The sequence below is a fragment of the Botrytis porri genome (assembly GCF_014898465.1).
Source record: "Botrytis porri strain MUCL 3234 chromosome Unknown BPOR_021, whole genome shotgun sequence".
Lineage (NCBI taxonomy): Eukaryota > Fungi > Ascomycota > Leotiomycetes > Helotiales > Sclerotiniaceae > Botrytis > Botrytis porri.
The window spans coordinates 12,745-38,896 of NW_024066095.1; the positions used below are offsets into that span (position 1 = coordinate 12,745).

The 26,152-nt window shown below is 40.6% G+C and overlaps 5 protein-coding genes across 5 annotated transcripts; 2 read left to right on the plus strand and 3 right to left on the minus strand.

Annotated features, from left to right (window-relative positions):
- Positions 1-12,257: 12,257 nt before the first annotated feature.
- EAF01_011322 (uncharacterized protein) lies at positions 12,258-14,381 on the minus strand (the record flags this gene model as incomplete). Its single annotated transcript, XM_038919579.1, has 4 exons — positions 12,258-12,384; positions 12,470-14,132; positions 14,199-14,250; positions 14,304-14,381. The coding sequence occupies 4 exons, from the start codon at positions 14,379-14,381 to the stop codon at positions 12,258-12,260; spliced, it is 1,920 nt and encodes a 639-aa protein (XP_038764789.1).
- Positions 14,382-15,764: 1,383 nt separating this feature from the next.
- On the minus strand, positions 15,765-17,194 carry EAF01_011323 (uncharacterized protein; the record flags this gene model as incomplete). Its single annotated transcript, XM_038919580.1, has 3 exons — positions 15,765-16,565; positions 16,622-17,059; positions 17,162-17,194. 3 exons carry the CDS (start codon positions 17,192-17,194, stop codon positions 15,765-15,767), a joined length of 1,272 nt encoding a protein of 423 aa, XP_038764790.1.
- Positions 17,195-17,794: 600 nt separating this feature from the next.
- On the plus strand, positions 17,795-19,261 carry EAF01_011324 (uncharacterized protein; the record flags this gene model as incomplete). The annotated part of the gene is made up of 3 exons (XM_038919581.1): positions 17,795-18,187; positions 18,241-19,052; positions 19,102-19,261. The coding sequence occupies 3 exons, from the start codon at positions 17,795-17,797 to the stop codon at positions 19,259-19,261; spliced, it is 1,365 nt and encodes a 454-aa protein (XP_038764791.1).
- A 1,984-nt stretch (positions 19,262-21,245) lies between these two features.
- EAF01_011325 (uncharacterized protein) lies at positions 21,246-22,442 on the minus strand (the record flags this gene model as incomplete). Its single annotated transcript, XM_038919582.1, has 1 exon — positions 21,246-22,442. The coding sequence occupies one exon, from the start codon at positions 22,440-22,442 to the stop codon at positions 21,246-21,248; it is 1,197 nt and encodes a 398-aa protein (XP_038764792.1).
- A 205-nt stretch (positions 22,443-22,647) lies between these two features.
- EAF01_011326 (uncharacterized protein) lies at positions 22,648-23,404 on the plus strand. Its single transcript, XM_038919583.1, has 4 exons — positions 22,648-22,712; positions 22,777-22,796; positions 22,879-23,061; positions 23,188-23,404. Exons 1-4 carry the CDS (start codon positions 22,710-22,712, stop codon positions 23,270-23,272), a joined length of 291 nt encoding a protein of 96 aa, XP_038764793.1. The 5' UTR covers positions 22,648-22,709; the 3' UTR covers positions 23,273-23,404.
- Positions 23,405-26,152: the final 2,748 nt, after the last annotated feature.

Genomic DNA, 26,152 nt, shown 5'->3' on the forward strand with positions numbered 1-26,152 from the left:
CGGATCTCGGAGGTGGAAAATGGGAAGTGGAAACTGGAAGAGATAGAAAGAAGGGGGAGGAGCGGGGTTGAAATAGAAATAGAAATAAAATGAAGTAAAATAATCTTATTAATATTAAGAGAGAGTAAATAAATATATAAATAAATAAATAAGTAAATAGGTATTTTTTCAATAAGAATTTGGGATTGAAAAACTTTAGGATTGAAGGAGATATGAATGGGGTGGATTTGGTATAATATAATGATATATTATCAATAAGCAGGAAAAACGATTAGAGAAAAGAACAAAGATCAATTGTTTGAGACTATTTGGAGGCACATGGGTAGGAGGTATATTTAGATGGAGCTTTTTGTTTTGATTGGGGGTGGGATTGTGTCGTTTATTGTTGATCGTGATAGTATATTCACTCCTGTTATTATATCTATAGTGACGAGGCTCTCTTCGCTTGTTGATTAGGGGGTTTGTTGGGGAATTGGAAACTGAGGGGTGAGTGAGTATGGGCATGGGTATATAAATTCATCTTCTCAGCGAACTAATTATTTCTCATCAAATGAGATATAGACCAGTCCCATCTCTGCAACATAGAGTAGCGCATAAAGGGAAAGTTTATTCATGAGCGAGTGGGTCTAAGGTATCTGCGTAGGTAGTTGCGTTACTTGTATGAAGATTGAAGGGAATTTGAGAGTTATTCGATAGTGAGAAAGAAATTTTTGCTGTTGAAAACAGACCTTAACGAGAAGTAAGTGAGTGAACTGGAATAAGAAATATGGGATGTCGATGTTGAGTACATAGTCATATAATCTAGTTTGATTTGGAGTCACAATCCCTGAGTATTTTATTTTCCCGCTATGTATGTGTATATGGATATCTTACAATGCCTAGGTATGTGCTTTTGTAGATGAGTAGGTTTGCATACGGAGATGATGGAAGATGGGACTTGGAGAGTCAAAGAGGCGAGGAGCGGGGGAAGTGGGACAGTAGAATGTGAGGGGATGGTGAATCATGTGGAGTGAACTAGGTAATTGGGACTGTGATCGATGAAAGGAAAGGAAAAAAGTAATGTGTATAAAAGTCCCTCTTTGACCTCTTTACATCCTCCATAAGGATGTTTCTCAAACTGTCAGAATTTATTCACGATGGTGTCGTAAGGGCGCCTGGTAAGTCTAATTCGTGTATTTTTCTCACATACTGATCTCATATTGCAAACTTGTGCTGTGGGTACTCAACGAATGAGTATATAATAAACAGTGAAAATGTTTCTTTCCGCTACAGGGACAACAAATATATAAGGGTTTTCACCGAGGAATATGTATTGTAATCGTTATTATTGTTGTTAGTGTTTCCTCCAAGACTGTCGTGGATTTCACAAATGCGTTAAACGCAAAAGCTGAAGAAAAAAAAACACTTAAAACGGTTGTAAGTTTCAGCTCGGAGGTGTTGTTCTTCCGGCGCTATAGTTTGCGGATTCGAAATATTTCTCTATCTCAGCTGCACATACTATAAACTGCGATTTGGAGATTTCGGAGTGTGTGGGATTGTATAGAGTGGTGGGAAAGGGAGTGATGATGGGAGTGAATGAAGATTAGCGTGCCAATAGGAGGGAGAGTGGGGCGGGAAGACAATGAGTATATGGGAATGAGCATGTGATGTATACTAGTATTTGTACAAAAAGCCAATGATATTTCCAAATTTCTCTCGTACCAAAAACACATTAAGCAGAGAGAGACATACATCATAAGGACCATCCTATGGGAATTCGAAATTCGCAGCTTTGACTTGTGTCTAGACTTTATGGCTGATTCTAGGTCAAGTAATGAACTTCCAGAAGTTGGACAGTATAGCTTGGAAGCGAGGGACTGTAGATAATTAATAATTGTTGACAGATAAAGGTTGTAAGATGATGGTGAAAGAGTATTGTTATCCTTGAGAACTTTATACTGTCGTCTCAAGGGAGTTGTATTCATAAATCGTTGATCATCTGGATCAATTTTTGTGTCCATCTTGGATCTCTGATAAACTATGGATTAAAGTGAATGACGAAACTTGTAGATACCAATTGACGCAAAGGAGTTTCGAGAAGTCAAATATTGACATCACAATGTTAGTATTTGATGGTCGTTTTCGTCTTTCTTACGCATTCTATCAGTAACGAGAGAAAAGATGATACAGGTGTATTTCTCGAGTATGAAGCGAGACTGGATATCGTAGAATGAAAGCCAAGGAAGAGACTACTGCATGTATCTGAAGTTGCTCCCGAATGGCCAAACTTCCACAACAAAAGACCTTCCGGGGTTTCGCAGAGTTATATGTTTAAGTAGCTGAAAATCTAACGACGAAAAGGTGTGTCTAGCTTGGTATAGAATGAGAAGTCACTGTGCTGTTGCACTTAGATTGTAATTTATGGTGATTTCTTAGTCTCCCTTGATCAATTATTTGATCTCATAAGTATAAATACACATCTAGATTCTTTTCTGTGATTATACTGTATAACAATAAAGCCAGAGTTTCCTATAAACAGCCTCTAATCGGGAGAAGAAAAATAATTTGCTCGCTCAAATCCTTTCTCATCTTTAGGTTCAGAAAGCTCGAGATTATACATCAGTTAGTCTGGACTCAAAGGATAGTTGATAATGACAATAAACATCGAAGTTCGACAATATTAATAACCAGTGATGAGAAGGCTCTTTAACAGTGTATGTATCGTATAAGAGGGTATTTGGTGCAAACAACACACATACCTAGGTAATCATATTGAGCTAACATTACATTCCGAAAGATAATCAACATCAAGATTTGAGTCCGAATTGATCACTCTCCTATGTTTCGAAGTTATCAATGAGCCTGTATCGTTGACTAGAAAGCTCTCATAGGAATGTATGTGTCTTTGTACTCACTGAGATGGATCTCGCTTGAGAGATTGAAAGGATGTTTCGGATAACTTGGGCGAGTGTGGCTAATTCTTGTCTCAACATCGGGGTATGATGTTTGATTGGGGCCTCGATTATTTATAAGGTATATAAAAGAATCATCCTCGAGATAGTTACTTTCTCTTCACGGAAGTTATCACTAAACATCGTGGCTTGCTTCATGGTCTTGACTAATCTCACAGCATTCGATCCTCATAATGTGGCGAGTTCAAGTTTTTTTTTCAGCAGACTATATTCAGATACTTTTCGAGACATTTTCCGGTGTGCAATGTTGTCTTTAGTACTTTTCGCATTTCAAGAAAGTGGTAGTAGAGGAATTGATAACGTCAAGGATATGGCAATCAACATCGTCATTGGGTTTTCATTGATAGACCCCAACCCTAATATATCATCGTAATGTGATATGTGCATGGATCACAACAGAAAGCTGGTACAAGGAGACCTACTGCATCCAATCATTCTCCGAAAATTCTCGCAATATCGGTTTAGCCTGCAAAGCAAAGTCAACCGCCCTCCGAGGTGAGGATCTGTACGCAAGCGTTGGGTAGAAGGGTCATTTCAGTGATCCGATCGGACTTTTATATAGTTCATGATGCTCAAGTAAATCTCTAAACAAAACTGAATGGAGAATTTGCTTGGCAGCATTGGGAATAGTAAAGTCCCATGTTCTTGCTGTCTCTTCCTCCGCAATTTTGTTTTCTTGTGTAATGGCTGGATAATCTAAGGTTTCTCAAACTTTTCAGTATGCAAGCATGATAATTCCTTTCCGAAATCTCAGTCCATAGCAATTAGCATCTTTCACAGCCTTAGTAACTGTCTGTAGATATTCAAATCACTTATTTCAATGCTTGTGGACTATGTGACAAAGACGATTCTTGACGAGCGGCTCATATCATAGTATTGCTGTCAGTTGACAATGATCATTAGACAATAGTTGACGATAATCATATCGATTATAAATACCTATCCATTGATAATTAGACTGCGCACAAATTATCTGTACCCATGGATTATCTGCGGATAATCTGTTCTGTGGGTTATCCATTAAAGGTTCTACTCATTCTATGGATTATCTGTCGAGGCTTTAAAATTACTTGTTTTGTATGGGTAATCTACGGATTATTTGCAAATAATCTGTAAGTATATAGATAGATGGATTATTTGCGGATTATTTGCAGATATATGGGTAATTTGTAGATTATTTGTAAATAATCTGTGGATATATAGATTCTCCGAAAAAAGCGGAGATTCGCTTAAAATATGAAGCTATTCCCAGATTATTTTCCAGCCCAAAAGTGATCCAAGCTTAGATTTATACTAATTTTTATACTAATCATAAAATTATACTAATATTATAAAAGATTAACGTGATTTATCAGTGTGCGGGTCATATCAGTGTGCGGGTCATATCAGTGTGCGGGTCATTTTCACCTCAATTCACTCTATTCTCTTTCAATACGCGTTTTTATCAACAATCCACAATGGATTCGAATAATCAAGAAGCCCGTATACTCCTCGCTATCGAAGCTATTCAAAAAGACAAAAAAACAAGTATTCGAAAGGTTGCAAAGATATATAATATCTCGAATACAATACTACAGCGTAGAATTAATGGTATTACTTCCTGTTCCGAATATCGACCTAAATCTTATAATCTTTCAGAACTAGAAGAGAATATCATTTCTGAATATATAATTGATATGGATTTGAGAGGATTTCCACCTAAATTAAGAAATGTAGAAGATATGGCGAATCATATTCTTGAATCGAGGGGTGCAAAGCGTGTTGGGAAGCTCTGGGCGCATCGATTCGTAAAGCGTCGAATCGAATTAAAGACGCGTTTTAGTCGTGTTTATGACTTTCAAAGAGCTCTCTGCGAAGATCCTAAGCTTATTGAAGAGTGGTTTCGATTGGTTGCGAATATGCGAGCGAAATACAGCATTTTGGATGGCGATTTCTACAATTTCGATGAGACGGGCTTTATGATGGGTATAATATGCCTCGGAATGGTAGTAACTAGTGCTGAACGGAATGGCAGAAGCAAGGCAATACAACCAGGCAATAGAGAATGGGCTACAGCAATCATATGTGGCAATGGGGAGGGTGAAACTATACCCCCATTTCTAGTGGTTCAAGGACAGGTTCATCTTTCCAATTGGTATACCGAAACCGATTTTCCTGCGGATTGGGCTATTAAACCTACATCTAATAGATGGACAAACAATGAGACAGGTTTAGAATGGTTGAAACACTTCGACAAGCACACTAAGAATCGAAGAAAGGGCAGGTATCGAATGTTGGTACTAGACAGGCATGAAAGCTGTGAATCAAGAGCTTTTCAAGCATATTGCAAAGAGAACAATATTATATGCTTAAGTCTACCATTGCATTCAAGTTATTTAACTCAACCACTTGATGTGGACTGTTTTAGCAATCTGAAACGTTTATATGGTGGTCAAATTGATGGATTTATCAAGGCATATATCAATCATATTTCGAAGGTTGAATTCTTTATAGCTTTTAAAGCTGCATATAAAGAATCAATCATCTCTCAGAATATGAAATCAGGGTTTCGAGGAACAGGTTTAATACCATTTAACCCTGAAGCCGTACTTTCGAAGTTAGATATTCGAATTCGTACACCTATCCCTCCCTCTTTCGATCTAGATCAATGGATCTCTCAAACCCCTCACAACCCAACTGAAGCTCTTTCTCAATCAATTTTAGTGAAATCTCGAATAACCCGACATCAATCAAGCTCCCCTACACCTATATTTGAGACTGTACTAGCTCTAGCTAAAGGTACAGAGAGATTAGCTCATGAGAATACACTTTTGAATGCAGAGATTCGTACACTTCGAAAGGCAAATGAGGCATTAAGCAAGCGTCGACGCGCGAAAAAACCCCAATTACGTCAAGGAGGAGTACTTACTGGGCAAGAAGCTCTTGATATATTATCTCAACAAGAGGTTGATATTCAGATTCAACGCGACGAGCGTCAAAAAGGGAGGAATTCTAATGAAGAAGCATCTTCTAGTCGATGCTGTAGTAAATGCGGAAAGACCGGACATAATGCAAGAACTTGTCAAGATAATATAATAGATCCTAGATTATTATAATTTTCATAGTTTTAATCAATTGATTCAATGGTTGTTGAATAATATGAGTTTGAAAGAGTGAATTGAGGTGAAAATGACCCGCACACTGATATGACCCGCACACTGATAAATCACGTTATAAATAATTATACAATATATAAATAGGTGAATATCCATAGGTAATTTGTACTCGCCCTGCAGATTACCCATTCAGATTTTTGAATTATCCGCTCCGCAGACGGATTATCCGCGGATTATCTGTCGAGGCCATTATCCGTCTCGCGGGTACCCGTTGCGCAGCCTATTGATAATCGCACAAGTAAACCTTTGTCTGAATATTCGCTTGTGTCCCATATCCTATTGTGTGACAAGATTCTACTTCCCAAGAAGCTGAGCTGCACCCGTCGGTCCTATGCTCTTGCATCGTGAGTTCTTCAAGTTTCCGCCAAGAAGCTTTCCAGGGGACGACTTGTCAATTTATACCCGCAGACCGCTTGAGATATTTTTTCTTGACACTAGCTTTTGGTTGAGGGGCTGAACTTGCACTCTAATTTGAGGACTCAATTCACCAATATGATTCGATGAAAGTGAGTAGTGAGGTATAAATATTATCTGTCATGAGAATTTGACTGATGCACACTACCTGCATCAAGTACATCCCTTACAGGTTCATGGGAACAGAGCTTCTAACCAACTCAAGAGGCAGAATGAGTGTGCAACGAGATGCTTCAAAGACAAGACTTGATCCTGATGCTATGCCGCTATTGTTCTTAGATTATATTCGAGAAAAATTTGTACGACAACGAATATGCGATTAAACAGTGAAATGCAGGATAAATTGACAGTAATCACCTAGAAAATTGATAATGCTCTACTGGTTTCAAAAGAGCCAAGAGGAATATTGGATTTTGCTGCGCGCTTGGGATGATATCTATACGACCTGTGGCTCCAGTGATTTTACTAGTGATTCATGTTTCGACTCTCTTTGGTTGCTTCCAAATGTTTTAAGGGTGATTATTAACTTTCTCAGCATCATTTTATGTCGGAAATTTCGAGTATCGAAGATGTGATCAGACGAGACATAAGATGCGGCCTCAAGTGTAGCTTTCGTATTCCAAATCTTCTAAATTCTATTGCTGAGATAGATTTCACATATTGCACCAAAGCACTATATGAATCTAACGATATAGGGGATTTCTGAGCTAATGCGAGTAATTTTCCACAATCGAAGCCGATCATGTAACGACTCGTTTTAGAATACTGGATTTGTGTGCGAATAGTACTTAGGAACTTGTCTATTTAAATATTGATGTTTACAAATGAGCATGATAACTCTGCCGCAACAATGAAATGACGAGAGTACTCCGCGACAGCAAACCATGTCCCATAGCAACCGGAATAGTGTAGTTTCCATTCCAATTCAGCATCAGATATTCTTCTGAGAAAGCTTTACAGTCGGACTGTCATTATTTCATTAGCTTAATCTTCTCTGCTGCTGGGCATCAGAAACTTATTGTAATTTATCCTTGATCCATTTAAAAACCCCAAAACTTTATCCTCCTCGATGGAACAAGCGAACCCATCTAGAAACCAGACGAGGTAACGACTTGCTACTATGCTTCTCCTCCATACTGATAAACTTTCCAAAGATCTCTATATAAACTTGAAGTTTATCATCAGGTATTGGACTATAGGAACCACGTTGGAAGCGGGTGATTGGCAAGGACTACACAATGATTATTATTTCTTCAAGACACGGTGCTCCAGAAAAGTTGAAGGAGTACAGCATGCCGAGTTGAGAGAACAAAATCTTCTAACCAGGGAGCACCTTTATCACCAAAAGCTGAAGTAAAATTGATTGAAGTGGTTGAGAATGACAGCAACAATAACTCACCCGGAGTGAAATATATGGGAATTTAGGCCTGAAAGACTACAAAGTGCATATGTTACAACGCGACACAAGGAACAACAATAATGACTCTTTAATATTACTACCCAGGACTAATTATCGAAATTGACAATATCTAGACTGCACACAAATTATCTGTACTTGTGGATTATCTGCGGATAATCCGTTTCGCAGATTATTCGTTAGAGATTCTATTTGCTCTATAGATTATCTATTAAGGCTTTAAAATTATTTGTTTTATATAAATAATTTATAGATATATAGATTCTCCACTTTTTTTTACTCAAAATATAAAGTTATTCCCAGATTATTTTCTAGCCCAAAAGTAATTTAAGTTTAGATTTATATTAAATTTTTTATTAATTATAAAATTATATTAATATTATAAAAGATTATAAATAGTTATATAATATATAAGTAAATAAATATTCACAGATAATTTGTACTTGTTTTACAAATTATCTATTTAGATTCTGAACTATTTGCTTTACAAACGGATTATCCACGGATTATCTGTCGAGGTTATTATTCGCCCTGCGGGTACCCGTTGCGCAGCCTAACAATATCTAGGAATGGCGAAACTAATTGTTTGATATTAGCGCCAAGCCGCTTATAATAGTCGCCGTTTTGAGTTTTAAGCTAGCCCAGAAGTTTGTGTGGTGAATGTGATAGAAAGATCCACGCAGCTCCTCATCCCTAGAAATCTCTATCAGCTATAGTATACATCATGTCTGTACTGACTCCAAGAAGAATGAATAGAGACTTTAATACTCCAAATGTCTGAACTGAGGCGTCTCGAGGACTAGACGCGAGATATGTCACGTTTTACAAGATCGTCGAGATATCACGTATTACTCTAGAGCTATAAAGCCAGAGAGGCCTTAGCATTCAAAGGGTCAGGTAATGAAATCGCGCCCACAGAAGTCTACTACGTACCTGAGACAAGTTAGTGGCTTGCCTGAATCCATGTTAATGTACCATTTTGAAATATCATACAGATAATAGGATTCTTAGACATTGAATCAAATATCCAAGCAAAATAGTAAAGAGTGTGAGGTATTGACAACACGACGATATACGGAAACATAAGTTTGATGGATTACAATAAGAATGAATTGCGACAATACAACTATAGCGGCAACGATAGTTAAAGACAACGAGAAGATGAATTTTCAACCCAACCTGATAAGTTACTGATCGTGATTCTTAGTCAAAGAAATATGTACTGAAATATAAAACCAAACGCTATTACATCTCAATCAGCAACGAGTGCGAAGCATGGCACAACGACGAATGGTTACTCTTTCTATCCTGTAAAAAGCATACATTTCTACATTTTCCCTCTTGACACCCCTAATTTCGCTTCGTGGAAAGAGACTAGCAGCTGAGGATAGCGGGGTAAATACTTACAAATAAGCGAGCGACATTTTACTTTGTATCTCCAGCCCTAAGACATCTCAGTTCATTGGGGGCTCCTAATTCAGACAATTGCGTCTACATGCAGAATTTGAAAGTAACGTCTATATATCTCGCTGAACTTCTTTGGCACAATAAAATCAGATTATATTGATACCAAACCCTTACAACAATGAGCGGAAACTGTATAGGTAAATGAACAGCGGAATAACATTTCATTCTGCGATAACAAAATAGCGAATTGCAATTCCGTAGATGATAAGCTAGATCCTCGTAATAATAACCACACAATGAATTCTTCAACTTTAAAATTCATGACACGGCATCCCCTCTCGTCTCAGCTCCTGGATTCATACCGATCCCAATTCTAGGTTTTCTCAATCTAGCTAAGCCAATCTATCTACTCAATTTATACCTTGCTCCTTTTCTTTTTGCAATATCCGCCCAGATAGAATGACAAATTCACCACAAGTTACATAGCGCAATGTTGTCTATCTAGCAGATCGGGTAGTGATTCTCAGAGAGATCCAAGACCCTCGGTCAGCACTGAGCAAATCAGAGTGAGTGCTCTAGTTCTTGATTTGATGCATAATATTTTCGGATCGATATTTGCATTGGTATACGGATTTGAAATGATCAAGAAGTGACGCCAAGTCCATTTCTATTCAAGATAAAAATCGACAATCATTTTTGGAAGTCCATTGACGATGTTAAGTAACCGGTTTGATAATAACAACAATGACGGAATATACATGAGAACTGCAGATCTCAACAAATCCAACCCGCAGAAACCACATCAACCTATAGGATAGAAAACATTCTAAATACATATCAGAACTATCACCACATTCTGGAAACTTCTGGGTCTAGAACGTCATGATTTAAGTTACAGAGAGTCAGAAAGACAGAGTCTTTATATCCTCTTACTGCTTAAAAAAGTGAAAGCGAGATATAATATACAACAGGGGTATAAGCATATATGTACCTGCAAGTCTTTCAGGATATTCTAGTACTTATCATATAAAAGCCGTCATGCATACACTCTCTGGCAATTCCCAATGATCCTCCTGCTACTTCCAAAACAATCAAATATTCCCATTTCAAACTCCCGTGATACACACTAGACTAACACCAGACACCCCAGAGAAATTCCATCCTACCTACCTTCAGTATTTCCCACTGATCGAAAAACTCGATATTTTATAAATGACAGCGAAACCCCTCTGTCAAGTGAGACTTATAAACAGCGACAGTAGCAGATACCACCATCATCGATGAACCCCCTCATTCCCACCACCACCACAAAACTCCCCACGACAAAAAAGCTCTCCTCACGTCACCAGCAAAACTCATACCAGCCATCCCAAGCATGGACCCGCGAACATCAATCCGATGTACGTATGAATCTTGATCCCAACCTCAAACTGCAAACCACAAACTACGAATCGCCGCTCACGAATCCGTGTATCTTCTGACATAGTATGGTTTCCTCGCGAACTCAGAGAAAGAAAATTGATAAAGGATGAAACTTGTATCCTCATGGACTTTATATCCTCCCCATATCCCGTTCTACAATACCTATCCGCCTTTTCTCCCTTCCCACAATACCCATCCGCCTTCTCTCCCTTCCAATTTTCAGAATTAGATTACAATAATGCTAGAATATTTCAGGTACAACGGTTTTGAATACTTACACCTATAAATCTTCTCCCATGCTCTGATAAAGAGAAAATAGCTAACATGTAAGTATATTTCGAGAGAGGTATGGATCCAATAACTGAAGATCTTCAAAACTCTCATTATTCAAACGAAATCATCATACAACACATAAAGCATAACCATACTACTTAAATACTTACATAGACACACACACACAAAGCAAAATCACTTCAAGTACACTACTTAAGTCCTCGAATGAATGAGGCTCTGTTTCCAGCCACTACCAACATACCCATCTACACCCACAATGATGACTACATCCACATCTCCCCTCCTCCCAATCTGCCATCCTTTCTCTCCTAAAAAGAGAATCCTTAACATCGAAATAGCAACACACGCACACGCACATCTCCCCTCTCCTTTCCTCTCTCAATCCCCGATTCCTTCCATCCCGACCCCTACCATCAAAATAGCAACACAATACAACCACAAACCCACCTATACCCAAACCCTAAACCTCCTCCCTCCCCACACACCCGATGTACTTCTACAGACTACAATCCAAATCCGAATCCGAATCTAACCCCAAGTCTAACCCCAAGTCTAATCCCAAATCTAATCCCAAATCTAATCCCTAACCCCATCCCTGACCAACAAATCAATCATTATTGAGCAACCCCTCATCACCTCTTCACCTGATCACCTCTTCACCGATCCAAACTTCCAAAGACAGTATGTAAATAAGTAAATAAGTAAGATAATAGATTATCCCAGGAGATAATAGATAGCCATTACTAAATAGTACAGTAGTAAAATAAACCCTACCCATACATATAACAAACACAATGCACATGTACACGAATCCGCGCAGCAAATCGGAGTCCAACACTAAAAAACACGAATAGGAAAAAAAGGCAAGAAAGAACACAATTGAAACAAGACAAAAAAGGATGAAATGAACCTACTCCCATTACAATTCTTCTCCTTCTACCACTCCATTCCCTTCCGCAAACCAAACACTTGATGCACAAATACGAGTAACGATCTATCTCTCAATAGCTTGAATCACCCCTTCTATTGATCAACTCAAATCATCTCTCTCACGTCTATCTAACCAGCTAATCAGCTATCCGGAAATCTATTCTGTAACTATAATCCATCTTCCTATCAAACACACACATGAATATCATTCATACCCTTTTCTAATCGACTTTTCTCATCCCTATCCATATCATATCAAGCCAGACTCTACAACTTCGCCTTAGCCGGTTCCAGCGTAGGCATCAAGAGATCTCTAATATCTCCCGCCGCCTCATTAAGATAAAAGCTCATTCGTTCCGAACCTAGTCCCTTAGATACGACGTTGAATTGGATACTGATTCATCACGTTAGCTAACTTTCCTCTCTTATAGAAACCCTCCCACAGAAAAAAAGAAAAAGAAACTCAGGGAAAACCATACCTATTCTCATTAATCATGTAAGCAATACCCCAACCATCATCCACCACCTGACTCCATCCATATCCATTAAAGTATTCCGAACTCAATTGAGAACTCGAGATGAACCATTTACTACTATATCCATAAGTAGGATCTTGGTAGATAGCTGGAAGTTCCTCTCCTGGCTCCAACAATTTCTTTAATCCAAATAAGTGACGATCAACACCCTTTCCATCACTAGCAGCTGTGATATATTCCACATGCGAATTGATAGCAGCGCGGAAAGCGGCAACGGCTTTAGAAGGCTCGACAGTGTGATCAGAGATAGCTTTACAGAAAGCAACAGAGTCATCAGAGACAGAACGACATGTTTCAGTGCGACCTTGTTGGAAACGACGAGTTGCTGCACTTTCGTATGTAGGTCTGTTTTTACCGTACATCTTGAAATAAGCGAGTTGGATAATCATTTGGACGTAGGCGTCAGGTGAACATTTGAATTTCTTGATGAGACCTTTGCCATAACCTTGGTAGGCTTGTACGCGGAGTTCGTGTGCGGCAATGACTTCATTGAAATCTTTGGTCGCACACTCGATTTCTGATTGAACTTCCTTTGTGATGTGGAATTTGAGAGGTGTAGGATCGGGGAGGTTAGAACGAATGGAGGGATTGGAGAAATCGAGTTTGTTATTGAAGATGACTTCATTTACGTAGTCATTCAAACGATGGGTAGGTGTTCCGTCCATCATGGAATGCTCGCCCATGAAGCCGGATGTACCGTTATCGTTGATGATGAATTGGAGAGGTTTATCAAACCAACGGTTTGCGCCATCACCGTGCCAGTATTGATGGGCTCTTTCTTCGAGGGTAACCGGAGAAGCATCATCTAAGCAAACAACGAATGAAGCAGATTCAATGTCTTTGAGAATCTTAGCATTTGATGGGTTTGCCTTGAGAAGAACTTCACGAGCATCAGTCCAGATATCGCGGTTCTCAGATGTAAGAATTCCGACTGCTGGTGTCTTCTCGGCTTTCTCATAGATACGCTTGAATTGTTGTTCCAACTCAGAAGTATTTAATTGATTTCCATCAACTTCGTGCATAACCTTGAAGAATTGATTCTTTCGTATGACCAAAATATGTTTATTTTCCTCCGCAGCATATTTGACTGGGTGATCTGCTGGCTTCGAGGGAACTCTGCTGGCGTTGAACATCCATTGATAACTTTCCATAGAAATTGGGAGTTTCTTCATGTACTCTGGTTCCAAAGTTCCGCTGTCCACTTGTTTCTTGAATTCCAAAACTGCAGTACTAATTGCGGCAGCTCTCTTGGATGGATCGCGCCGCCTTCTATCATCTCGGTGAGAATAAAAGTAGCTGACATATGGAACAACTGGATCTCTGTAGCTCAAATATGCTGCATCGTTCCACCACTCATATATCCAATTCTTGTGTTTAGGATCTTCTCGACGAGCAATTAACTTCTCTTGAAGTTTACTACCAATTCCACCTGGCTTTATGAATTCTTGAACAGCTTTTGTGGTGTTTTGCAATTCGGAGGAGGTAAGCAAAGGGTGAACTGATTTGAGGTATCGAACAGCCGTTTCTTCCAAGGTAGGAACTGGAAGCTTTGGGAGTGACTCCTCGAATCGCAGCATAGGACCTTTAGTGGAGTCCTCCTTATAACCTATCATCCAATATCATCAGCCATCAAGTCCTTGGTAGCGGGGCGCGACGGGGAATGTATTCATACCTGCTGGAAGAGAGCTATTGCTCCGCGAATTTGCTGGTGCCATACCTAGAGTCTGCAAAATCTCATTAGCATTCGAACCCCTCACAAAAGGCCATGTAAACTTACTCTTGAAACTCTTGCAGACGTAAAACTATTTCTGAGCACCGGAGACTGTGTACGACCTTTTGCCAACAACTTCAACATACCAACGACGTTTCTTTGAAACGGGGGAAGAGCAGAGAGATTTATTGTAGATGGAAATTAAGAGAGATTCTGCTTGGGAAAAGTAGCAGGGAACTGGTAGATTATGGCTTCTTTTAGATAAAGTTATGGTTAGTTGCTACTGGTAATTACATACATAAACATGTACATTTGGCCTTGGGGCTCGGGATCAATGAAACATGAAGCGAGTACCGAGGCAAAAAAAGAAATGAAGCTAGAACCCCCACAATGTTACCACTTCACGCTGTTCCTACATCCAAGAATGCCGCAAACACCCCACAGTATATTGGGAAATGCCCTCGGTCGCATTGAATTTCGATCAATTTCTCAGCCAAAGTGATGAGTCCTTTGTCGGAGTGAATTATGAAAGATGTGCATACCTAGGCAATTATCCATCTTCCACAATCCGGCTATAGATTCTCTGAAAAGGGGGCAATGTAGGTTACTGTTCGTATGGATATACGAGTACATCCTCGGTCGCCCGGAAAGGAACGTTTGAAGATATCAGAAATATCATTTGACCCCCTTCAAAGAAAACAGACGTTTTTTGTTCATTAATCCTGCGCCTATCATCGGATATATCATTATCAGAAACTTGGTTTGACATGTGATCTGTCTCAAATCCATCTTGTCAGCTCCGTCGTTGCTCGTCTATTAAATCTCTTTATGTGAAGGGAGATGTTCGTACTGACCGTGTCAATTGTGTGAATGGGGGCAAGCCCCCAAACCCCTTTAGCTCGCTGCGCCCGGAATTTTCCCTGTTACGATGATCTGATCTGGGTGTGTGATATTAAGAATCATAGGAAAATTGACACAAATGTTTTCTACCTTCCTCCGCTCATTCAGCAATTTCTACATTCTCAAACCTCACGATCCGTTGCACACTAAGCTTTGAGGTTATATGTATATTCATTCACAAGAATGCCCCTCCCAAATAATAGTCTGCCTCCACGGCAGTGGCCCTCGGAGAGCCAGCGGAGCGTTATTCTAACATTTTTTGTAAAAAGATCAATGCCACCTGCAGTTTCCATATCGATATAATAAAGTATAGTGATCAAAAGATCTGCTTCGGCCTCCGCTTCCCCTATGCAGCACCCTTGATTCCCCGGAGACTTAGAGGAGCCTCATTTGAACAGTTATAATATGAATTTGTATAAGTCTGAAGTATCAGTGACCACCTGTGAGTATGATTTGAGATTTTGTTTTCATTTAGTAACCCATTTTCATGCGTGAACCGATCTCATCCCCTCTACGCTTTCGGGTGTATAATACAGAATCCTCATACATGTCACATCATTCGTTGACTACTAGGTATTTCCAGCCCTCCCTGACCACCTCCATCTACTTTTACTATTCGTTTTCCCACTATCTCCTCCTCAGATACCAATTATGTGCCAACTGCAACAATTCCATAGAAAATGGACTGGGCACTTCACTCAACCCTGGTCTCGCTACTGGATGTCTGAGATAAACCGCACTACAAATCTTCTGATTGACCTCCAGATACCTAGGAATAAATGCAAAAGCACTCATGTAAGGTCTTGGTTGCCAAGGAGTCATATATGGTTTCGATTCATCAATTGGGTTTTCCCTCGCACGTTGAATCGCCAATTTTAATTTTTCTTGGTAATCAGGTGCGTCTTCTGCGTTGATGACTGCGGGGGCTTCCGAAGCGATTGTTTCCAAATCTTCGGATTTGGCTAGTTTAGTGGTGTAGGAGTTGAGCATGGAGGTTAAGTCTGCAACGGATTTGCGTTTTAGTTGGGAGAGGGTGGCTCGAATCTCGCGCTTGAGTTTGCGGAGGGCGGTCTTGCGTTTGCCGGATGGGGCATTCTTGCTATCGGTTAAAAGAACATCGGCGTGTTCTTGAAGGGTACGGAATTCCATGCGAAGGTTTTCCTTTTGCTCTTTTTCTTTGGATTCAGGAGTTTCTGTAGGAGTTACGGCTTCACCACCTTCGGTCTCGGCTTGTGCAGCTGCATCTTTTTCTCTTTTGGCGGCAGCGTTTTTTGCTTTTTGATCATTCATTGCGCGAAGAGATCTTCTGAGTCCTCGACCACTTTTGATTTGGTCTGCGGTTTTTGGAGCGCCGGTTGCGAAGAGAACTCTCTCAACATCTACTTGAAACATGTCTCCTGGATTTAAAAGATATCCTGGGTATGGCATCTAATATTGTGTGAGTAAACGGTAGACTCCAGCCCCAGACATCATCGATTCCATACCTTCTTTCCATTGACCTTAACCTTTCCGTGAACGACGAATTGCCTGGCTTGTCTCGTACTACTTGCGAATAGCGCTCTGAATATAGCTGTATCTAATCGTCTTTCGATAGGTGCGTAAACCATGGACATATAAGGTATTTGATTCTTGTTGAACTGTGGACGAGAAGAACTGTTTAACTGTTCCACCCCGGATCCTCGTCCAGCGGCCAACTCTGAACCATCGTGCTCAGCCAAATATCTATGATCCATAGGGATAACAGCTTTTGCTCTCGGCCTGAACATTCTCGACCATTGCCCCTCTCGAATTTGTTCTCCATGGTATGCTCGACTTATCGACTTTGCTTTCCATTTCTGTTGAAAGAATGTAACACCTTCCGGCCTTGGCTTATATCTTGAGAGATTGTATAAATTGATCTTATTCCATGTTTGGCGGATTTTCTGAGGGGAAAATATAATAATTAGCCCATTGTGTCCCTTGATCGTATAGAGTGCATTGTAGGGCGGGGAATGACAATTTCAGGAAGCAGAATTCTCACATACCACTTTCTTCAACTGATGAAATCTTGACCTCATGATTAATTGTATATGAGGTGGTCGTCGCTCAATATAATAAGCTTGAATGAAGGGTCAATTCGACGACGATGATGTTGAAATTCATTAATCCTCGAAATAAAAAAGTACGCTAATGACACTAGCGTGGAACCTTTTTAGTTTTCCACCTGCAAAAAAAATTGACCATACAAATTAATTTTCTATCACTTGTAGCTTCTTCCAAAACCTTTTAAGCTCTTGAACCAAAAACCAATCTAAATCTTTCGCATGGGAAATTTTGAAATTTTACAACAATTACCATACATCTACATTTCAAAGGCTTTTACTTAACATTTATATTTTCTATCGATCTTACAGTGAGCTTTATCAATTTACTTGATAGCATCTCTTAAAAGATTGCCAGCCTCTTCAAGGGTCGCGCATCACTTTTTTATCTGACTCTTCACCCCGCCTTGCTCGCCTTATCGAGTCACTAAAGACGGATTTTATCTATCTAGAGAATAAAATTTGAATCTACCGTATGTTTCAATTGATAAATCATTGTCGCAATTACTCATCCGATTTTTTCAGCTAAATTCATATACTAAACTACATCAGTTGCACGACTTTTCGCAAACGATCATGTCAGATATCAACATGGAAGGCCAAGAGCCAGTCGCAGCAGCTCCAGCTACTACCAACGAGCAAGTAAAGATCGAAACAGAAACTGCTGCTGCTGCACCAATTGAGCCAGAAACCACATCAGCTACCGAGCCAGAAATCAAGGACGAGAAGATGGGAGATGCTGAAGGTACAACTGAAACCAAGGAAGAGAAAGTAGAGGCTGCCAATGGCGATGTCAAGAAGGAGGAGGAAGATGAGAAGAAGGACAAGAAGTTCAACTATGACGAGCCAAGATTTTACGAAAATGGAGTTTTGAAGACAAATGCCAATGAGGTGCATGGTCAGAACAACAGCAAATATGATGCTTCAGTTCTCCCTGCATCTAATGATGAGGGATTAATTCGCCGACAAGTAAGAGAATCGCTTTGATGTCGGGGGATCTCTACTAATTCTTTTGTGTGAAGGTTGAATTCTACTTCGGTGATTCCAATTTACCGACCGATCAATTCTTGATGAAGACCACTGGAGGTGCAGAGAATAAGCCAGTCTCAATCGCAACTATCCACTCGTTCAAGCGCATGCAGCGATTTCAACCATACTCCTTGGTCGTCGAGGCACTCAAGAAAAGCAAACTCCTTGTAGTTGAAGGAGAGGAAGGAAAGGAGACTGTCAAGCGCGCAAAGGCCTTCGATCCATCTGCAAAGTCTCCAAAACGTGAGGCACGATCAGTTTACATCAAGGGCTTCGGCGATGAGGAACCCAGTTCTCAATTCGACATCGAAGCTTTCGTTGCTCCATACGGTGAGGTCAACTCTGTTCGTCTTCGTCGTACCGAAGAAAAGCTTTTCAAGGGATCTGTCTTTGTTGAATTTGCCGATGAAGAAACTGCTCAAAAATTCATCGCTCTTGACCCAAAGCCACAATGGAAGGGAAAGCATGTTTTGGAAATCAAGTCCAAAACTCAATATATGGAAGAGAAGAATGAAGAAATCCGAAATGGTACGTTAGTTCCAGGTCAACACAGAGGACGTGGAGGACGCGGAAACTTCAGAGGCCGTGGTCGCGGTGGAAACTTCGTCAAGAAAGAGCGCAATGGGGAAGGCGATGGAGACCGTGATCCAAATGACTGGAAGAAGAGACGTGAAAGTGACAGAGAGAACGGATTCCGAGGTGGTCGTGGAGGTGGCCGTGGTGGAAGAGGGAATGGTAATGACAGAAAGGGTGGTCGCAATGATCGTGGACCACGAAACAATGATCGCAATAAGGAGAAGAACGGGTATGTTTTGCATCTCTCTATTTCATATTATATACTAACGAACAAATAGTGACGACAAGGAAGTCAAGACCGAAGTTTCTGCTACAGAAACTGCTGCCGCACCTCCAACAAACGACAAAAAGAGAACCAGAGAAGATGATGGAGGAGCCGATGAACATCAAAACAAGAAAGAGAAGACGACTGCAGCCGAGGTTCCAGCCCAAGCGTAAATGATATCCGGTCCAGACTTGCATTGATCTCTGCGTTTCCCGTTTCAAAACGACACGGTTATTCAAGGGCGTTTATGAGTTTATCCTTTTTATTTTATTTCGGTGGGAGGGGCATCTATGCAACAGTGCCTTTGTACAATGGATTTCACGGCATGGTCATTGCATATTGGTACATGAGTGGTGATTTTTTTGAGCCCTGATTTACATAATGGGTATTTCATTTACTTCATTTTGAAGAATGACATGTGTATGGATGGAATAGTGCGCAAACAATGAGGGAAGAAACCCAAAATTGATAGGTAAAGGGGTTTAGCGATTGCAGCTGAGAGTTTGTAAACCTTTTAATTTCGCTAAAGGCAAATGACAAAAGGAGAACAAAACTTACATTATAAAAAATACATTCAAAAGACCAATCAAGCTTTCATAGTTGAGTGGACTTCATGATGGCTTCCCGCTTTGTAAACTCTAGAATTGCATCTGCTGTAGTTCAAAGTCACGCATCCCTTTCCACGCCATCCAATAGCACCTGTGAACCTCGTTCCTTGATCCAAATCCACATACTCCCCCAGACCATCCTTCATAAGATGTTCAGAGATGCCTCATCTCTACCACCTCCCCCCTCCCTTCCCATTCAACCACTACACTATACAAACAAATCTATCTTTCCATAAGCTCTCCTCATTGCTCTCCTTCTTGCCTCCCACCTTGCCCAAGAAGCAAAATGTCCACCGTAGCAAGGTTTCTTCTTTCTTGTTTTTGGTAACTATATACCGGAGGAAATTTCGTTATAGGGTATGTTACCTTGATTTCTGCGGCTATTTTTGAGTTTTGATTTTTAAGGCTGACTCGAGAGTTGTGGATCTGGATGTAAAAGTGATGGGGGATGTGAGTATGGATATGGGTGTACTGGATGTGGTGAGATTGGATCTGGATCTGGATCTAGTTGTAGATGTAGATGTAGATGTGGTAATTTCCACTCGAGATCCGAGAGCTGAATTGGATAATCACTTATTCAGTCTCTGGATGATGTTAATTTTAGAATCCATTTATCTGTCCCGGAAGGTAGTGAGAGGGATAAATAGGATCGGAGGGTAGGTGTGGCTTTGTTTTGGTTTGGTTTGTTTTGTTTTATGGTGGGTAGGAGAGGAGAGGGTAGCATAGCGGGGTGGGTAGTGGGTAGCTAGGTGACTGGGTAAGTAGATTATGGTGATGGGATGGGATGGGCAGATGATGGGTAACTGGGTAGCTGATGGCGTTGAAGTCTGGAGAAGGGAAGGTGAAGCGAAAATTAAAGGAAGAAGAGGAAAGTAGAAGGGAAAATGATGAGCAAGTAGGGGGTAGGTAAGTCTAATTGAATTAGATTGGATAATTTATACATGTGACTAATATGTAACTCGATTGGTCGAGTGTCAATGAATTCACGGTATAGGATTTAAAAATCATTTTCGAGCGGACGGAATGCTTGTGATTGAGGAGCTTGCAGAAACGGAGCTTGATGTGAATTGAAAGAGGAAATTATATGAGGCTGTTGAAAGTCTGAAGGATCATTACTTCCTTTATTTTGTCTGTATACTTGAAGGGAATAACTAATATATTGCGTGGAGACATTGTTTATTCACATATCACATAGACATTGATCAAGTGAGCTAGACTTGATTTTTGATCTGTTTTTCTTTCTTTTGCTGCTGATTTACTCTAAAGGTATCAACACGTCCACTCAGTTCCTTCTCAGATCTTTTGGCTTTTATTTCGTAGTCCCACCATCCAAATGCAATTGTAAGCCATCGCCTGCACCTCTTCCCCCATCCAGTATGCAACTGCATAGTAATATACAATAGACCATGTCATTGATCATATCCCCTCATTTATATCAATATGAAGATGAGAAATGTAAGAATTTCCTCTCTGCTTTCTTCCGTTCCATGCATGTGCTCATTTCATCGACACATGTCGTATACACATCCACGTCATACAATCGAAGCTCTTAAGCAACAATCTCTCCAATATCCACATGCACTGGTTCCCAACTCTTCACTCCCTCTTTGCCTCCACTTCCAATTTCCATTTCACTCGGCAATGACCTACGTCCTGGGCTATACAGATACCACGACTTTAATCCCGCAACACTAGCTCTAATTCTGGCCTCATTCAAACTTGCACCTGGTGCCTCACCCAACTTTTCTCTTCCGCTATAAATTCCTACTACGAAGACGGGACTTCGAGAGTGTCGACCTGTTTCACTCAAAATTCTAGCAACTGGTGCTTCGAAATCTTCGCGTGCGCATAGACGGGCGAGATCGCGGACTGGTTGGGAAAACTGAAATAACTTATCGAGATCTAGGTGACGGGATAAGATATGTTGTTCGATAAATGTTTTTGCTGCTGCGCGACCTGCATGGAGATAGACTGCACCAATGAGTGCTTTAACAAAAGAGGCGTAGGCATTATTCATTGGTTGAGGATCAGTGACTTGATTCGATTTCCTGACTGTGTCTCCAAATTCATCATCATAGACAACTCTAGATGCCATTCCTCTTCTAAAATAGGGCGCCTCTTTTCTGGTAGTCTTTCCTGTAGGACTGGCCTCTCCATTAGGTGACAAATGCTTGTATTGAAGTAATCCTACATCGACTTCTTGCCCAGGAGCAAAAGCAGGTTGAACACCCCAATCTCTTCCAACCAAATGTAAAGTATCAGGACCGCTATATGCCAAAACACTTGCGTAGAAAACGGCCAATGGTAAACGTGGGTATGTACAAATAAGATATTCGGATACATGGTAATTTAGGAGATCGCCTCCAATACGAGAGAGTCCTGCATTATTGAAAGCTGGGTTGTTGTTTGCGGAGGGGGTAATGAGGGTTCGAGCGACTGTTTGGAGGGGTAATTTGGAGGGGAGAGAAAGACGGGCGTGGAGAGCCGCTACTTTCGCGGAGGGTTTTTTGGGGGAGGGTCGCTGGATCGGTGGTTCGAGGGATTTTTCGTCATCTTCAGAAACGATCTCTTCTGATTTGGGAGCAAGTGTAGATGTTGAATTCATACGGACATATGCAGGTATCGAAGTCGTCCTTGGGAGAAGATTTTGTGCTAGAGCATGCCGCCTCGGACAAGTAGAAACCGATCTAGTATTTTGAGAAAGCAATTGGTTGCTCCATCTTTCTAAATGTAACCTCTTCATCATTTCTCCTATATTCCCCTTTCCAACACGACCAGTTCGAGTGTAGGAATTATGATCGAGTAATTGTGGCGGTTAGAAATTGAACCGGCGATTTCGATAACAAATTCCAAAATTTCTCGCCCAAGCTCGTGTGTGATGCTATAATAATTACACTAGTACTGTTACGGTTAGTGGGGACTGGATATCTGAGGAATGAGGAACGACGTCGTCAAAATGGACCAGAATCAAACACCTTAAGAAATTCCTCGCACATTTCGCAATTGATTAAAAATGGTGTGTTTCTTCTTCTCCTCCTCAAACTGCAATGACTGCCAGGAATAACTAACAAATATCCCAGGGCGGCGGCGGCAAAATTCCGTGAGTTCTTTAGTTCCACCAAACCTACCTTTATCCAACCAGCAAGTCCGCCCAAGCACATTATCTAACAACATGATGTTAGATATCCCAAACACGTCTGGTCTCCAGCCGGAGGATGGTATTCACAACCGGGTAACTGGAAAGCGAACACCGCGATCATGGCGACGGTCATTGTTGGGATTACTGCTGGAATGTGGAAATTGAGTGCGGAGAGAGAATTCAGGACGAAGTTTCCGGAAGAGGGAAGGTTTTTCCCAAGTCGATAGTGAGTTTGGTTTATATTTTGCGAATGGGGGTCTAAAGAAAGCTGGGGAACCGCTGAAGGAATGAAGGATAGAGCGCGGAGGGCTGCAAGATATTGGAAGCCGGGCAGTGACTGACAAGATTATAGCTGGAGTAAACAAATCAAGGAGCACGAGGCACAGAAGAATAAGAGCATTACCGATCGTGTGGTAGAGAAGGTCACTGGAAACTAAGCTCGAGAATGAGGAAAGAATTGTACATATTTGGATCGTCATACAATGAATAGGCAACTTCGAGAACAATGATTGCACTCCTTATCATAGTGGAGTTTGATGCATTTTGTGGCACGACATTCTGGGCAAAGTGAGAAATGAGAGAGACAAAATTACGTTATCAGATAGAACGGCGACTATTCTATGTTACGAATATATTGTCCATGATTGTACGACGGCTTCTTTGTTGAAGAATTGTTGCTGCGGTTAGTACTCAAGGTAGTATATACTCGAGAATGTCACCTTTTGCACCGAAATATTCTCTGCAATCGTGCCGCACAGCTCATTGATAGAATATGTCAATCAGTTCACGGCGCCCTGTTACAATTCACACAATGGTTCACTCCTCATTTTTAGAGCGTGTTCATTGTGTTTCCACTTCCTGGGTCGAGATTATCTAGTAATTTGTTAAGTGTCGATTTTTCACCTGAGCCTCTCTTTTATGGAAATGTGTGGTGTTCAGTCTAGTCATAATTTAGGCTGTATATCCGGTATATCGAGTTGATTATCTGGAAGTGAGTTGTGCAGTGAGTGTTTATTGTATCAACACAATACATACAATAGAATTTCAATATTTGAAGATAGGTTACACAAGAAGAGTTACAATCGAATTGTCTATATACTCCTCAGTATAACATGTATTAAAGTGTTCTTCAGTGATGCCTACTATCTGACTTCTTAGCTCGAGGTATTCATCACTAATCCCGGGGATCTCTCATGTTATCGAGTGATTGAATTCGTGATCCAGAGTTACATCGTGATGGTTGGTTAATTGGGATGTTCTATTGGTGAAGTCGCAGCTGAATAAACAGAAGCCGAGTCCTTCTACTCTATACCTCGCTTCTTCGAGACCTCATGGATTGAACATCAATTCCGGTATCATGATCTGGTATCGTTTCTGCTCAAGCGGTGGTAGTTAACAACGGTAGTAATAACATGATCTCAACGAAATCCGCAGCAAAGTGAAGCCGGCATCTTAGTCCTTACAAGGAGAATTTCGCCTGTCATTTGTAAGTAGACGCTCTGATACTGTGATTCATCGCAGAAAGATGGTTGATCCAACTTGCTTGTGGGACCGAATTTTCACTGTTCTACCCTAAGGTTAAGTGTGCGTAAGTTTGGGGAATCCGGCGCTTCCGAGACGGTACAACGCTAACAGAAAATTGAGTTCTATAAATGCTCAAGAGCCTCTCATAAGACAAGCGACGCCGCTTCGGGAGTTCACGGTTTTGTCACATATGTATGAGCGTCGTGTGCAAATCAGAGTCTAGATTTTGGGTATCATATCGCCAGAACTTCGACAGCATGTATTCGATATTGCCACGCAATAAGTTTAATTGTCAATGTTTCTGGACGACTGTCTACCAATGTACCGAAACCTTGCAGTGTTTATCTTACTACTCTATAATTCATAGCTTCTTCCGAGATGATACTACCACGACATGTCCATTCCTTATGAGTGGCATTGATCTTTCACTTTTCGGTCCATGCCTTTCCACAAAGTTTACATCTCTCTTTTGTAGACTGTGGAAGCATTAATTCGCATCTCCATTCTCTATCGGTGCAGTTTGAAGATCACTAATTGCACAAGTGGCTTGTGGTGAATTAAGATCATATTCATTGGACCTTGCCCCTCGGCATTAGTGTGAACCGAATTCACTTCCAATTTCCAGTGGTATATATGGTTGTCTGGGACACCGGGAGGGGGGGTAGGTTATATCTTTTTCCTATCTACTTCATTCAATTAGACACAGATACAGGCGCATCGCATGGTCTTAGCATAGCTATATAGATCGAATCGATTATGAATTTACTACTACTACTACTATATGGTTGTCATGGCCACACCTCATGAACTATAAAGACGAGCTCTCTTGGCAATGATTCGCCTGTAGGACTACGGGACTTTTAATCCAAAGCATGAAGTGGCCGGAAAACGTGTTTATCTGTCAAAGATATCTCTTAAAAGTTGACATGTGTGTAGGTAGCAAGCTGAAGATGAATCACAAATTCGGTGACAATTACCCAGTGCATTTCTTTCTCGCAATACAGAAAATGATCCAATTTTTGCTGTCAACCATCCACAAGATATCTCCGATTCTACAAAGTGGTCCATCAAGTGAGTTTATGTCCTCTGATTGCGACGGGCAAGCAAAAGATAACTGACGACGTTCCCTCCAATACGCAGCACCCTTTGAGGAATACTAGAACTTTCTTCTATTGATCGTTTGATGTAGTCATGAGGAACTAAATCTTTATACTGGATGCATCTCACAAACGATATTAGTTTCCCATCGCAGCTCTACATAAGTTTTAGTCTAGGAGAAGTGAATATTCCGCCCTGACTGCACAGCTCTCAGACTGCGGAATTCGGGACCAGAGATATATAAAAGGCCCTAGAGCCTTTAGTTCTCATCATCAGAATGTAAAAGTTGATTGGAATACCACCCGAGAAATAGGACCTGTGTTTCCATACCCACCATCGTCGATTCCCCCACAACATAAAACGTAAGTGTAATAGAAAGGTAGGATTAAGATATTTCTCAATGGTGCTCTTTGACTGCTCACTGTCAATGAATGAACATAATTGTTCGAGTGTTCTTGTTGTCATTTCCCCCTTCTACTCATATATAATATCGTATAGCAACGAAAGTTATTATCATAACACAGTATCACAATATGATAGAGTTCTCAATCCTTGGCTACTAGTTGGAGCCAAGGTTTTTAACATGCCGTGATCTTATGGATTCTTATCCACTGGATGGCACCAATGCCTTTGATATTCTCTATCCTTATGAATTGAACCTTGATAGAAAATAGTATATCGCGCTCTTATACCCT